General features: G+C 53.8%; 2 protein-coding genes across 2 annotated transcripts; one reads left to right on the top strand and one right to left on the bottom strand.

Annotated features, from left to right (window-relative positions):
• Nucleotides 1-124: 124 nt before the first annotated feature.
• EXOSC5 (exosome component 5) lies at nucleotides 125-7,880 on the top strand. Its single transcript, XM_082862417.1, has 6 exons — nucleotides 125-310; nucleotides 3,707-3,820; nucleotides 4,565-4,686; nucleotides 5,709-5,849; nucleotides 6,836-6,925; nucleotides 7,646-7,880. The coding sequence occupies exons 1-6, from the start codon at nucleotides 163-165 to the stop codon at nucleotides 7,736-7,738; spliced, it is 708 nt and encodes a 235-aa protein (XP_082718543.1). The 5' UTR covers nucleotides 125-162; the 3' UTR covers nucleotides 7,739-7,880.
• A 2,703-nt stretch (nucleotides 7,881-10,583) lies between these two features.
• Nucleotides 10,584-13,491, bottom strand: TMEM91 (transmembrane protein 91; the record flags this gene model as incomplete). The annotated part of the gene is made up of 3 exons (XM_082862127.1): nucleotides 13,273-13,491; nucleotides 11,280-11,429; nucleotides 10,584-10,742 (listed from the first exon to the last, which is right to left on the bottom strand). Exons 1-3 carry the CDS (start codon nucleotides 13,480-13,482, stop codon nucleotides 10,584-10,586), a joined length of 519 nt encoding a protein of 172 aa, XP_082718253.1. The 5' UTR covers nucleotides 13,483-13,491.
• Nucleotides 13,492-15,868: the final 2,377 nt, after the last annotated feature.

Below are 15,868 nucleotides of genomic sequence, written 5' to 3'. Positions count from 1 at the left end.
ACCAAATTGTTAGTAAACGCGGAGCCACGTGCGGAAGCTGATCCTGGAGACGCCCCCTCCCCCGCCCCGGGTCGGCGCGTGCGCACTAGGTACGCAGTCTGTAAGCAAGCCCGCGCTTCTGAGCAGAAGCGACAATCCCGGCTGCACGTGGGCTCCGGGGCGATGGAGGGAGTGATGCAGACTGAGACTAAGATCCGCGCTGAGTCTGGAATAGAGTCCGGCCCTCGGGGTCCCGGTTGTAGCCTCCGGAACTTTGCCTGCGAACAGAATTTGTTGTCCCGGCCCGATGGCTCGGCCTCTTTCCTGCAAGGTAGGAACTCACCCAGGTCGTATTCGTTTTAGGGCGCGGTTACAGTGTACTGTGCTAGCTGGTAAATATTCCTCCTGGACTGGTGCATTTCTTGCCGGGGTGGATACTACTGCATACATATACCTCTCCCTCCAGACTAGCCGGGAGAAGGTATTTCCACTTTGGTAAGTACTCAGAATGAGGGAGGGGCAGACTTCCTCTTAAGAACGAATACTCCAGAATAGGGGAAATCTCCTTACCCGGGTGTCTCCCTTGACTAGGTTCCTCCCCCGCCTCCCACACACGCACGCTGCGTCCATACATCCCGGGGTGAGGCAAACCCCTTTGTTCGCATAAATACCCGGTAGACTGGCAGATCACCACTAGCGGTTTAATAACTCCCTGGACCCGTGGCAGATCTTCTACCGAAGTAGATACTTATCAGATAGAGGGTGATGTCCCCAGCCCCACCCCCACCCATTGGGTAAATATCCCTTTGACTGGGATACACAACTCTTTCTATATCCCTAAGATTGGGGCAGGTCTTACCTATTAGGTAAATATCCCCTTCCCCTAGCTAAATAATTCTCAGACTAGACTCACCTCCCTGACCCCGGGAAATATTCCTCTGGAGACAGGCCTAAGGATCACCCCCATAAATGCTTCAGGCCCTGCCTTAGGGCATTACCTCAGACCCAGGTACAGAACCTGCTTTCATTCATTCCTTCATTGAACACACGTATTTTTGCTAGCACTGAGAATACATGGGTAAAAAGTTTTTTAAAATCCCTGCCCTAATGGAGTTTACGTTCTAGTCAAAGAGACAGACAAAAGATAACTAAGTAAAATATATAGTAAAACGCTGTGGAGAAAAATATAGTAGGGAAGAGGATTAGGGTGTGCCAGAAAGGGTTGCAGTCTTAATTAGGATGGTAAGGAAAGGCCTCACTGAGATGATACCTTCTGAATAAAAAGCTAAAGGTAAGGGAGCAAACCCTAAAGAGATCAAGAGGAAAACTTACCAAGCATTGGGAACCTCTGAGGCCAAAACTTGCTTGGTGAGGGATAGTCAGGGAACAAGTGTGGCTGCAGCAGAGACAGGAGGCGGGAGGGAGGTAAGGAGGCCTGCCCGTCATGTAAGGCCTAGTGATTGAGAATGGAGCCATGTGACATGATCTGAATATATATTAACAGAATCTCTCTGGCTGCACTGTTGAGGTTAGAGGGGGAAAGGGGGAGGTAAGGGTGGCTCAGACCAGAGTGGAAGCAGTTCAGGGGGTGAGATTCTGAAGGGAAAACTGACAGATTTTGCAGATGGTTTGGTTTCGGGATATGAAAAAAAGGAGTCAGGGATAACGCGAAAGTTTTTTTCCCAAATCAGCTGTGCTAGGAGAAGATGAGTTCAGTTTGGAACATTAAATTTACAACGCATAGTAGACATCCCCGTGGCAGTGTGGACTGGGCAGTAGTACATACAAGTCTGGAATTTGGAATCCTTCGGCTATAAATAGTATTTCAAGCTACCGATTGGTAAATGGTATTTCAAGCTACCAATTGGATGGGATCACCAAGAAAATTAGTATAGATGGAGAAGAGAAGCGGTCCCAGGACTAAGCCCTGGGTCTTCTAGCTTGTGCAGAGCTAGGAAAAGACACTGAGAAGGAGAAGATAGTAAGGTAGGAGGAAAACCAAGAGAGGGCAGTGACCTGGAGCCCAGAGAAGAACGTGTTTGAGCTGTAAGGGCCAACCAACTGCCTTAGTCCTACTGAGAGGCTGCAGCACGTGAGGATGGGCTAGACCTGTGGGTTGACAACTTGGACGTATGTCATTGGTGGCGCCGTCAAGAGCTGTTCTGGTGGAGGGATGGGGTCAAGGAGGAAAAGAAAGAATCAGTGAGTGGAGACAGCTCTTCAGGAGCTTTGCTGTAAGACAACCAGATAAATGGGGCAGGAGTTAGATGGATGTGGTGTCCAGAGGGGAGGGACTCTCGTGCTCACTGGAGTGACAGGAAGGAAGGCCCCAGTGTGGCTCTTGTTCTGCTTGGATAATTTCCCCCTTCGGGTGCATTCTCCTGGAGCCGGGAGAATCCCCTCCATTGTGTGGCAGCTCCTCCCCGCCAACCCCAGAGAAAAAAAGGCCTCTACCTGGGACCTCCCCAGGGCTTAGCTCTCTTGCTAAATGCAGATGCCTGGAGTTTCTTAGCGCTTAAGAAATACTGAGCCCCTTTTGTGTTCTAAAACCCCAAAGCCCAGGACCCTGGAGCAGGGTCCTTTGCAGACCTTCAAAAGCGTGTCCTACATGCTTCTGGCCTCAGAATCTCTGATGAGGTTAAAAATGCAAAGCCCCAGAACCTACCCACTCCCAACTAAGGCTGGCCTTCTACATTTTTGAATTAATTGCTGTGGTGAGTCTGATTGCAGCCCAGTGTTTTGAAGCTTTGCTGGAGCTCCGTTTCTTCCCACTGCAGGTTGCAGGCCCAGCTACACAGTAGAATGGCCTGTGGAGCTCTGAGGCTGCTGGTGCCTGAGCCCCAACCCCCAGCAATGGAATTAGGCTCTCTGGGGGAGGGACCTGGGCATCAGTATCTTTTAAAGCTACGCAGTGAGTCCGTTGTGCAGCCAGGGTTGAGAACCACTGCGTCATTCGTGGTTATTTTTAACTGCAATAGAGTAGAAGATATCAGAGTATATCAAAGCAATAACGGTAAGAGTTGTTTTGTGAGGCTTTTGTTCCATTTACATGCACACAGATTTGGGTGAGTTTTAGGTCCTGCTCTAAAACGTATTTCTTATTGGGAGTTAGTGTCAGGAAAGTTTGCAAGCTGCTGCTGAGGTCCAGTCTCCTCATTCTGCAGATGGTGAAACTAAGGCCCAGAGAAGTGAGCAAAATCGGCTGAGGTTAGAGAGCCTGGAGGAAATAAGCAGACGTCAGGCCCCACCCCCAGATATTTATCTCTTTCTCAGGTGTCCCGACTGCTGCACGGTTTGGGGATGTGAGCCTGAGGGAAGAGAGCTGGGCTAAGGGAAGCTTTGGATGGAGAAGTTGGGACCAGCAGCAGTAAGAGGGAGAAAGTTTAGCTCTCAGGAAGAACTTCCCATTAAAGTTTATAGTAATAGCTAAAGTCTTTTGGGCATTCAGCACTTACAGGCACAGTCGTAAGTGGTTTTCTTTTTATCTCATGTAATCCTCACAGCTGTGAGGGAGGTACTGTAGTTATCCCCATTTTACAGATGAGGAAGTGGAGGCAGAGAAATGAAGCAAGTGCTCAAAGAATCACTGCCAGCAAATGGTGAGCCACAGTGAGGGTGATGTGGGCAACCCTGGCCACCTGGCTCAGGGCCCACAATGTTAAGTGCCAGGCGTTGGGCCCCAGAGGCAGGGAAGATTTGGGTGAGGCCTCCCATGCTGTCTCCCCAGGGGATACCTCCGTCCTGGCAGGCGTGTACGGGCCAGCAGAGGTGAAAGTCAGCAAAGAGATCTTCAACAAGGCCACACTGGAGGTGACCCTGAGGCCGAAGATCGGTCTGCCTGGTAATTGGGCCTCTCACCCGGTGTCTCCCTCTCTGCTTTTCCTGGTCTCCACTCCCCCCCTCCCTCTCATCACCCCTCAGCTATTTCTTTTCTTTTTCTTTTTTTTTTTTGATATTTATTTATTTTGGCTGTGCCGCGTCTTAGTTGCGTCATATGGGCTCTTAGTTGCGGCATGCATGCAGGATCTAGTTCCCCAACCAGGGATCGAACCTGGGCCCCCTGCTTTGGGTGTGCGGAATCTTACCCACTGGACCACCAGGGAAGTCCCCTGCCCTCAGCTATTTCTGTCTCTTTCTCCAACTCTCTGCTTCTGAGTCCCTGTTTCTGTCACTTTTCTCTCTCCCTGTCTCTCTCCATCTTCACTTTCCCCTCCTCTTTCCTGGCTCCATCTCTCCTCCTTTCCATTAACCTGTTTTTCCACTCTTTTACTCTGTCCCCCTCACTCCCCAGGGCTGGGCCCACTGGGATGGGAGTGGACAGCAGCACTGGACATGGGAGCTCAGAGGTTCTCTTCCCCGGGAGGCTCCTTTGGTGGGTGCTGGAAGTGGCAGGGGTCTGGTGGGTGGCAGTCAGGCCCTGCCTCCTTCCCACTGGGACTCCTCTGTTATCCATTCAGGGTCTTCCAGCAGCCCGGACTGGGACTGCAGGCCCTTTTCCAGAGGGCTTGGGTGGGGCATATGGAGGAAGGTGAGCCAGATGGAAGGGAAGAGCCTGACAACCCCACCCCACCCCTGATTTCCCCAGGCGTAGCGGAGAAGAGCCGGGAGCGGCTGATCAGAAACACGTGTGAAGCGGTGGTGCTGGGAGCTCTGCACCCCCGCACCTCCATAACCGTGGTGCTGCAGGTCGTCAGCGATGCTGGCTCTGTATCCTTTCCCCTAGGCCACCTCCTCCAGGAAGTCCTCCAGAATCCAAAGCCTGTGCCAGTGACCTCAACTCTGACCCTGAGCTTTGATTTGAGGCTCAACACCGGGGGAGCCCTGAGCAGGTAGAACCTTAGGTTCAGCAGCTCAGCCTTGAAAGATGGCTGTGGTTTGGGTAGAGGTAGAGAAAGGTAGAGGCCAAGGACCAGAAACAGGCATTTCTAGATGGCTTTGCAGGTGCATGGCCCTGCATTGGGCAGACACTTCACAGATGAGGGAAAAGGAGGACTGTTGCGAACCCATTTCACAGAGGGGAGGCAATGGAGGGTCAGTGGCAGAGGTGGGACTGATTGATTGTGAAACTGGGCGCTGGGGAGGAAAGACTTGAGGAAACTGAGGTGGGGCCACCTGTCTGACTCAGGCCTGTGCTCACCTTGCACTATGCCAGGGCCACACCTCTCCCCTGGACTGTGGGCTCCCTGAGGACACCGACCCCTCCCTCTGTCACCCTGCCCATCTATCGCCTGGTAGCACTGCATGCTCTAGATACTCCAGCTCCAGGCCTGGCTCTGCCACTGCCTACTTGTGTGATCTTGGAAGGCTTCTGCCCTCCATTTCCCTGAAGGTGCATATCTGTTGAATATCATTATCATCCCTGATTGAGGCTCAGAGGGAATACATAACTTGCTCAAGGTCACACAGCTTAGAGGTGGCAAATTCAGGTCTGCAACCCAAGGATACGTGATCCTAGAACTACTCTGCCTTTCTGTGATCAATTAGTGATGTCTGCTACAGGCACTGGCAGGGTGAATGGAGGCATGGATATGTTCTGCTGACCAGCCCTCCAGTAGAAACTCTTAACCTGGGAATTCCCTGGCGGTCCAGTGGTTAGGACTCTGCTCTCTCACTGCTGAGGGCCTGGGTTTAATCCCTGATTGGGGAACTAAGATCCCACAAGCTTCACAGTGCGGCCAAAAAAAAGGAAGAAAAAAAAGAAACTCTTAACCACTGCCTGTGGCACTCAGCTCCTGGCCTGTTGCCTGAATGCCGCCTGCATGGCACTGGTGGACGCAGGTGTGCCCATGCGGGCCCTCTTCTGTGGGGTCACCTGTGCTCTGGACTCTGATGGGACCCTCCTGCTGGACCCCACAGCCAAGCAAGAAAAGGTAGGTATGAAGGGCAGGGTGGTGAAAGGCCTTGGGCAGACACTCTTCCTCTCCTCCTCTAGGCCTCACTTCTCCAAAACAGTTGGCTTGTCACCTCAGTCTCAGCTGCAAGCTCTGCCCTGTTCATCTGGGCAAGTGCTAGAAACCCAACTCTAACCTGCTGAAGCAAAAAGGGAACTGATTTTAAGAGGTTCAAAAACAAAAGCAAAGGAGGAAAGAGTTTTTTCTTCATTGGCTCAAGGTCACAGTGTGCTAGGGTTCTGGTTATTCCCAGTTATCTGCTCAGGACTGTAACACTCACATCCAGTCGGGAAAGCAGAAACCCCTGGGGGGATTTCAGACAGAATTTAATGCAAGGAACTAGTTATAACCGTATTGGAAGAGCTGAAGGAGCAAAAGGGAAGAAGAAAGGACACCCAGAGGTTAGAAGCCGGAAGCCAGCTCCTGCTCTGTACTGGTGGAGACACTGATGCAGTCAGATCTAGATGCACAGAGATGGGCTGGCTTTGCCCTGGCTGCTGAAGTCCAGAACCCACCCCATCTCCATGCCTCCTGTGGCAGGTGATATACCCCAAACTCCTGCTGCAATGAGGACCAAGGTGCTCTCTCCTCCCTCCCAGTCTCCCACCAGATTGCTGGTAGAACCTAACTGGCAGGGGAATCTGGGAAGTACAGTTTGCTGGCTTCCAGCCCCAGGGGTACAGAGCACTGCAGGGAGATGGGAGGCACCGGGGAATGACCGGCACTGTGGCTGCTGCCCCTGTGGCGCAGGATACTGTGCTCTGAACCCCCTGTCAGAACCATGTGGTGGAATTTGGCATGGGTAGTGATTACTCAAGGAAGCAGGGAAGGGGTGGTATGTAGCCCAAAAAGAAAAAAAATACACTTGGTACGTGAGTGAAAAGCAAGCCCCCTCTTTGGGACCAGCTAAGATTGTGTCTGAGGAGAGAGTCCCAGGTCCCCCACCTTGTACCCCTCATCCCTAGGAGGCCCGGGCAGTCCTGACCTTTGCACTTGACAGCGTGGAACGGAAGCTGCTGATGTCCACCACTAAGGGGCTCTACTCTGATGCTGAGGTACCAGTGTGCAACTGGGGGTGAATGCCAGATCCTTCCCACCCACCTGACATGAGGTCCTGTCCCAATCCTAGGAAGCTTAAGGAGGGCCTCGTCCTTGCATCCCTTCTGTAAATAGGAGTTTTCAAACTTTGTAGCCATAGAAACCTTCGTGGGAATTTTAAAGGGAAGACCAATTTTTGAGAAGAGGGGCACAGGTTGAAATCAAGAGATGGGGGCGCCTTGAGGCCTCCCAGCTTCCAGCTCAGAGCTGTGCACCCCGGAACTCGGGGTGTCTGAAAAACAGAGTTTGGCACCTGTTGGGCCAAATGGTCTCCAAGAATATTTCCCACCTGGCCCTCCTGTGAATCCAGGTATACAAGGCAGTAAAGATTTGGGGTCTCAAGTTCCATGCTTTTAAGACTATTTGGAGTCACAGGGCCTGTGGCTCTAAAATTCCAATCTGGCCCCGGAGCTCAGCAAGGTTGGGGTCACGTCCAGGGGTCAGGATGCCTGATGCCTTTGGTCTGAGGGCCTGGAGCTGCTGGAACCTGACCCCTGAGGCCTCTTCCCCTTGAAGGAGCCCATGAAGCGGGGAAGAAGGAAATGCACTGAGAGTAAATCCCGCTCCACCTGCCTCCCCTTGGGGGGCGGGGCTCCCGGTGAACTGGGAGGTGGGGCCTGTCAGGCCGTGTGGGTGCAGGCCTGGGCCCGCAGCACTAAGCCCCTCTCCCTTCCCAGCTCCAGCAGTGCCTGGCTGCAGCCCAGGCTGCCTCCCAGCACGTCTTCCGCTTCTACCGGGAATCTCTGCAGAGGCGTTACTCCAAGAGCTGAGGCACGCTGGGGCAAGCTGCCCCTCCCACCACCTCCAGCATCAAATAAACTGGTAGCCCAGCCCTGCTGAGAAAGTGGCTATAGCCAGCCCCTGGGCCCAGGGGGCACAGACTCCACCCCACCCCAGGAAAACACTAGTAGGATGGTGCATTTATTGACTGACTCGACTCATTCTAACAGCCCGGTGAAGTGGGACTGCTGTTAGAGTGTGCAGGCCTCAGCAGTGAATGAGGCCCACGTCCCAGGTTTGAGGAGCAGTGATGTGATGGACAAATAAAATTGGTGTTTTTTGGATGGCGGATGCTATTTAAGAACAAACAGGGAAGACGGGTTTAGGTGAGTCGGGGGAGGGCAGATTTAATACAGCAGTCGGGGACACCTCTGTGGAGAGGGGATCATCTGAGGGAAGCCCAGGAAGAGGCCAGGGACGAACTCGGGGACTCGTGGACATGTGGGGGGAGGACCCCCTGGCAGAGATGGGCAGAGGTTCAAGGACCAGCAAGGTGGCCAGTGTGGCTGGAGCAGAGGACTAAGGAGAGTAAGGAGATGGTCAGGGAGGCAGTGGCCTTCGTGGGCCCCGGAGGGGAATCTGGCTCTGAATGTTACTTTTACCCACACGACAACCCTGTGAGGTGTGGCTGTTGTTACAATCTGTTTTAAGGTAAGGAAACAAGGGACTTCCCTGGTTGCGCAGTGGTTACAGATCCGCCTGCCAATGCAGGGGACACGGGTTCGAGCCCTGGTCCGGGAAGATCCCACAGGCCAAGGAGCACTTAAGCCCGTGCACCACAACTACTGAACCTGTGCTCTAGAGCCCTCGAGCCACAACTACTGAGCCCACGTGCCTAGAGCCCGTGCTCCAGAAGAGTAGCCCCCACTCGCCGCAACTAGAGAGAGCCTGCGTGTAGTAACGAAGACCCAACGCGGCCAAAAAAATAAATAAAATTCAAGAAAGAGGGCTTCCCTGGTGGCGCAGTGGTTGGGGGTCTGCCTGCCGATGCAGGGGGCGCGGGTTCATGCCCCGGTCTGGGAGGATCCTGCGTGCTGAGGAGCAACTAGGCCCGTGAGCCATGGCCGCTGAGCCTGCGTATCCGGAGCCTGTGCTCCGCGGTGGGGGAGGCCACGGCAGTGAGAGGCCCGCATACCACAAAAAAAAAAAAAAAAAGAATAAGGTAAGGGAACAAGCTCAGAAGCCAGTTATCCACCAGAGGTCACCAGCTAGTTAAGTGGTGGAGCACGGGCCCCACTCAAGAGTCCAGACCCAGGGACTTCCCTGGCCGTCCAGCAGTTAAGACTCCACGCGTCCACTGCAGGGCGCACGGCTTCGATCCCTAGTTGGGGATCCCGCGTGCCACTTGGTGCGGCCAAAAAAAAAGGTCCAGACCCAGAGCCCTCACTGTGCAGACAAACACTGGAGGTGCCAGCGCATTCTGGACCTCGGGTCCCTGTCTGTGAAAGGAAGTGGCCAAGGCCTCTTGGTTCTCTCTCAGGGGTGATAGCACCCCCTGAGGGGCTTTTGGAAATGGGTGTATTTTCAGTTCTGATTTGACTGATCTCCACCCTCCCATTCAGGGGTCAGGAGCCAAGATCACGCTAGCATCCAGCAAGGCATAACGTCCCCACAGGTGGGCCACGTGGCTGCCAGGTCCTGTGTGCCACTGACGGTGTAGGGTTTTATGACACATCTGGGGGCCCTGTGCTGCACACTTCACATGCTTAAACTGGCCCACACGGTGCCCACAATTGCCCCTTTGAGCAGGTGTCATTTTCATCCCCAGTAAACAAGAAGGAAATGCACAAATATCTTTACCTTGAAGTTACACTCCGTGAAGACGCGCAGGAGAGCACAAACGGAATAGAGTTTTCTTCTAAGAAGTACGATTAAATGGCATTAAGTGGAATGAAAAAACTAAACCCCTCTCACTTTATTACTTGGTAATATCAGGCTCCGTTTAATGTACCTCTGATAAGCTCAGAACAGGGCTGTTTTGCCTGCCAGAGTGCCAGCACTTTGAGGCCTGAAGGCCCCATCCCTCCCAATCTCAGGCTATGTGATGGGGCTGCCTCCTAGCCCGGGTGGGCCACTGAGAGGGTGCCTGGGGAGGAGGACCTTTGGGGTACCAGAGCTGCCTGCTCCATTCTCCTCCCCCACGAGGCGGAGCCTGTGCAGTGAAGCCAAGAGCTGGGGAGACCAGACTATTTTATCTGAGGCCCTCAATCCAGTTCTCCCTCAGCTTCCCTTTTGTGGTGTGAGGCAGTCTGAGTTGGATTTTGCCATTTGCTGGCGAAGGAGCTCTGGGGGAGGCTGCTGTTTACACTGTATGACTCATTTAGTCTTCAGAACTGCTCCAGGTGTGGGAGAAATTAGTCCCATTTTGCAGATGAGGAAAAGTGAGGCTCAGAAGGTACGTGGGCAGAGGTTACACAGTGAACTTGGAGGAGGAAGGCCTTGGAACCCGGCTTTTTCTAATTCTCTACCCATCACCCACGTTGTGAAGAGAATATTCTGCAATTTGGAAGCCCGCCGAGCTTCCTCGGATTCCCTCTTCACTGGCTCTGAGGTGTCCGGAAGCACCCCGGGGGGCACCCTGTCACTCCGGCCCGTCCCTTCCGGCTTCCCACACAGACAGACACAGGTTTGGCGGCAGGAGTGTCTGGTGTTTAATCGCTGTTTGCGGCCTCCAGGAAGGGGGGTGCGGGGGAGGGGGAGAACCGACTCACTCCCCGTTTTTGGACGTTGCTGCCGCCGCAGCCGCCGCCGCCTCGTCCACCTGGATTCTCCACTCCGACCGCGGACGCGCTGGGCGGCCGGCCCCTGGGTTCACAGTGGGGACCGCAGGGGCAACTAGGGCGGGTCCCGGGAGGCGAGGTAGGCGGCCAGGGTAACCAGGGCGGCCGCGTACGTGCACACGCCCAGCCCGACGGCCAGGACCCCCAGCAGGAAAGCGCGGCGGGAGGCGGCCCCTGCCCCCTGGACGTCCCCCTTGGCCCAAGCCTTGTTGGTCTGTGGAGGCGTTGGGCAGCGGTGACTCAGGTATCCCCTCATCCCACCCTGCTTCCCGCAGCCCGACCCCTCCCCCACCCAACACACCCACGTATTCATTCATATGTTCCAAAAACATAGGGAGCAGCTACTGTGGGTCAGGCACAGTTGGGCACTGGGGATACTGGGTGATTAATGAAAATATGCATATATTACTATATGCCACAGTTCTAACTCGCTGAGCCTCACAATGACCCTGAGGCAGGAATTATTCGTTCCCATTTTACAGATGAGGAAAATGAGGCACCAGGAGTTTAAGTGGCTTGCCCACAACCTTACCAGAGGGTGGCAGGCCTAGGATTGGAGCTCAGGTTCTTAACCACCACTCTGGGCTGCCCTCTGTGAAAAATGCCTCATTTTACCCCTGAATGTTTCTATGTAAATCCTTTCTCCATCACTTTTTTTCCCCCCCAAGCATGCCTCCTCTTTTTTTCTTTTCTTTCGAATGCATTTTCTCTTCTCTCTCCAACCCCCTCCCAGCTCCACCCACAGACTGACCTTCTGGGCCAGGCAGAAGGCGGCAATGCCCACGGGCCAGAAACAGCACAGCATGGAGAAGAGAGCCAAGCCAAGGTGGTCGTGGGGTAGGAGTGGGGAGAGAAGGCCGCCCCCATCCCAGTCCGAGTCACTGTCACTGGATGACACATCCTATGGGCAGGAGACAGCCTAAGTGGTCATCTCCACCCATCCTCCTTGCCCCACTGCTCCACTCCCTGTGCCCCCAAAGACACCAAGAGAGAAAAATGTTCCAAGAGGTAGGCCCTTCACTTGCCCACATCCTGGATCCCTCTGACGGGAAGCTCTGGACCCTGTCTCCAGAGAAAAGCCTCACCCACACTCAAAAGCTCTGAGTTCAGTTTCAAGCTCACAGGTCCACTCATGGATACTACAGCCGCTTATAAGCTCTGAGTTAAAAACCGCTGAAGTGGAGACAGAAACCAATGGAGACTGGAACCTGCAAAAAGATGGCGATTGGGGGAGCCAGCTCTGGTGGCCTAAATTACTAGGACAAACCTGCCTGCTGAAACTACAGGTTCTAGGTTAAAAATATATATTTTTAAATCTTGCATCAAATAGCTCACAAGACTTTAAGGAGTTACTGTAAAGCCAAAACTGAAGTGAAAATCAAGGTTACTTTAACAGAGAGGTCAAATGAACAGAGAAGGCCCCTTCCGCCCTGCAGGCATTTACTAATCCCATTTACCAATCCCTGAATGAAAAATTAACCTTTCGTTCAGACCTTGAACTAGATTAAAAATGATCTTTCACTGGTAGTACCCCCAGACAGCTGACAAAAGCAAACCAAATCCTCTCCTGAGGAAGGTACTTTCATTCTAGACCTCAAAACAATTTTTCAAATACAGTGACCAGCAAGCAAAGATAACCAGGGAGTCAGGAGCCGTGGAGGAGAGCTAGGTAATAAGGCCCTCAAGGTCTTCAAATAATGGGATTCTTTGACACAAACCATGTCAAAGCACAGTGGGGCAGACCGTGTTTCCCAAGATGGCCACACCCATCTCTCCCCTCCCACATGCTCTTCTTACTGTGTGACTGATAATCTCATCAGGGGTGAGGTCTATGTCCACTTTCCTTGAGTCTGGAAAGGCTATGATTCATTTGTAATTAATAGAATGTGGTGGAAGTAATGCAACGCGACTTGCGAGCATAAGTCAGAAAAGGTGAGGCAGCTTCTGCTTTGCTGAAACACTCCTGCCAGAGGCTGGAGGCACATAAGGAGTCTTGGCTGCCCTGAAGGCGCTGTGCTGTAAGCCCAAACCAGCCCACGTGGGGAGACTCCTGCAGAAGCCCTGAGACTACATTAAGAGAGAGTTTAGTCAACCAGACCCCAGCTGCTTCAGACCCTGACTGTTCCAGCTCTAGCCACTGGCTGACCGCAACCTCATGAAAGACCCTGAGGCAGAACCACCCAAGTCCTTCCCAAGTTCCCAACCCATGGAAACCATGAGCCATGATAATGATTGTTGTTGTTTTAAGCTACTAAGCTTTGGGGTGATTTCTTATGTGGCAATAGCAACTGGAAAACCATGTTTAGCAGATAAAAGACAAGCTTGACAAAATGCACAAGGAATAAGAAATTATAAAAAATGGCATTAATTGGAAAAGAGAGAGAGAGAGAGACCAGGGCAAACAGAGGCACAGAGATCGGCTTTGGAAAGAGATGGACTGATAGAGAACGGGGTGGGGTGGGGGGCTCAGAAATCAGAGGGAAGACAAACAGACACAAAGGGAACAAAGATGAGAGATGAATCTGGAGAGAAAAAGGTAAAGAAGCCAGGGGGGATGGAAAATAGGAAAAACCACACCTGGAAACCCAGGAAGGCCAAACGCAGTTGCGAAGTGAGACTCCAGGCCAGCAGCTGGCAGCTGGAGTTGGCCAGCAGCCTGCCGGATGTTGGCCACAGCTGGATTCACCTCCAGCCCCCTCCCCCAGCTCCCACTAAGGAGCCTACCTTAGTGGTCCTGCTCCTACCTCAAGGTCGGGGAGCCCTGGCTCCCCCAGTACAGCACTCACAGAAGGAAGAGATGGTAGCAGGAACTGCCAACCCCTCAGTGATTCTGCAAAGGCTGTCTCTCGAAAGGGAGGCCCTGGCTCAGGCTCGCCAGGCTTCTGGACAGGGGGCTCACCGCCTACACCCACCAGCAGAGGCTGTTGGAGATCTGGAAGACTGGGGTTGTCCATGGCTCGGGAGAGGCTCCCAGAGGGGCTTCCTGGGAGTAGGGGAAAGAAAAAGACAAGTTGTAAAAGTCTCACTTTTATCTTTCCCCTGACTCCTGGCTTTGGAGAGACTCCAGGCAGAGACTAGGTAGCTGAACCATCCTCAGACCCATTTTACAGATAGTAAAACCGAGGCCCAGAGAGTAACAGAGGTTGGTCCAAGTTGTGAAGAGAACTCAGGACTCTGGACATTCAGTTCCAGGCTTCTCTCTCCTCAGGCAAAAACCACACACCTGTTGCACATTTATTCCAAACCATGCCTTACACACTTACTTGGCCCATGAATTACACACCCATCCTGGGTTGACACTCTCATCCCTCCCCCCCACACCCATCCCCAATGATGCTTAGTTCACACACCGCCTGTGCCCCCAAGCCTGCACACTCTCAATACCTGCCACACATACCCATCCAGGCAAGCCCAGTCCCCACCTCCACCTGTGCACATTCACATCCCAAGGGACTGTTTGCATACTTGCCCCAAACAACACGAGCTCCCAACAGTCTTACTCACTCACCCTAAATAACTCCTTGCACGTTCATCCTAATCCCCCCAGCATCAGATTCTCCCCAGAGGCACATATATGTACAGGCTTCCCACACATGCAGCCTGGACACTCTCCCCCGTCCCCATCACTTCCCTTGCACATCTGCCCAAACACCCGGGGCCACACACCCCTCTCTTTCTCCACCTACATCCATGGCCCACACTCACCCGCTCCGCTGACACCTCCTGTTTTACCACAATCCACCTTTGCACACTTCCCCCATAACACCACCAACCCACCACACGACTCAACCACGGAGACTATTCTCGCCCTCACAGTCCCCCTGCGGGGGTCCCCAGGTCTCCCAACCTCAGTCCAAACCTGGCTTGAGCCGATTTCCTGGCCAAGGTTTTGCCTCCCTGTCCCCAGCGCCAGGACCCGGGAGAAGAGCGGTGCCCCCCAAGCTGCACCTCTCACAGCCCACGGCTATAGGCCGGGACCTCCTGGGCTCTCCGCACCGACACCCTCCCCGATCCTGCCGCTCGGGGTGGGGGAACTCAGTGAGTCCCGCGCTCCTAGGGGTCTGGGCCTCGGGGTACGGGGTCTGAGAGCTCCGCTGCGCGCCCGTCTCAGCGCCCCGGGCCCGCGGCGCGCAGGGGCGGGGCAGTGGGCTCCCGGGCTCCGCCCTCAGAGGAGGCCGCGGTGGGCGGAGGGGGGGGGTGGAATGGGGCCTTGAAGGCCGACGTCAGCGCCCGGCGCTGGTCTTTGCCATCCCGGGTGCGGAGGAGCAGGCGGAGGTCTCCGAGGTCAGCGGGCCCTGACATCCCGAACCCTGACCCAAACGCTGCAGGACGGAGGACGGGGCGCCCCGATTCTCCAGAGCCTTCCTGGCTTAGCCCTGCTTCCACCCCACTGCCCTCCCCCGTCCCCAACAGTAAAAACTGCAACCCCGGCTAACTGTGGGCACGGTTCTTAGTGCTTTACATGTACACGTACACGTTTATTCCCGAGAACGACCTAAGAGGCACTATCATTGATTGTCTTGTCGTGCCCAGGACGAAACGGGCACAGAGAGTTAGAACTTGCCTAAAAGCGTGCCGCCGGGTCACTGAGTGCAGACTACGCCCGGCGCGGGGGTTAGATACCCTAAGTTCATCAACGCACGGACTCCTCTCAGTAGCTCTATTTCTATCCCTATTAGGCAGTTAAGGAAACTGAGGCTCAGAGATGTGTGCTCACTTGGCCAAGGTAAACAACTGGTACTAGGACCGACCCGCAGATTGTAACCCAGGGCTGTATTTCTTGCCGGCCCCAGTGGAGAGGAGAAAGCAGAGGCAGAAGGTGCGACGGGGGCTTCCAGGGAAAGGGGCGGTGCTGGGAGTGGGCCCGGGATGGCGTGCTGCTTAGCAGGTGGTACAGGTGGTGGTTATGAGTTAGTGTTTGGGCCCACACAGACCTGCGTTCCTTTACAGGCTCTTCAAAGCACTCGCTGTGTGACCTCTGGAAAATGGCATCACCTCTCTGAACCCCAATTTCTTCATCTGTGAAATAGCATAAATACCCCCTGCCTCTTAGCTGTGATAACATATATAAAGCACTTAGATTAGGTGCCATAACAAATGTCCAACATTTGCCCCAAACTAGGCACTCTGAACGTGTTTGACGGTGTTTAGGAATATAATTGTTTACATCTGTCTTCATCAGTCTAATTAAGGAACTCTTCTCACCCAGCAGTCCTCCACCTCCTTCAGGGAGGCCACCCAGCTTGCACTGGCTTCTCTTTCTCGGAAGCCCTCCATCTCACCAGTCCCAGACAGCCAAACTGGAGGATTCCCTTCCTGATGTGGGGCAGGCCAGCGTTC

The sequence above is a fragment of the Leucopleurus acutus genome (genome assembly GCF_964270905.1).
Source record: "Leucopleurus acutus genome assembly, chromosome: 20".
In the NCBI taxonomy this organism is placed as follows: domain Eukaryota; kingdom Metazoa; phylum Chordata; class Mammalia; order Artiodactyla; family Delphinidae; genus Leucopleurus; species Leucopleurus acutus.
The sequence above is the reverse complement of the archived record's forward strand: the minus strand, read 5'-3'. Positions and strand labels throughout refer to the sequence as shown.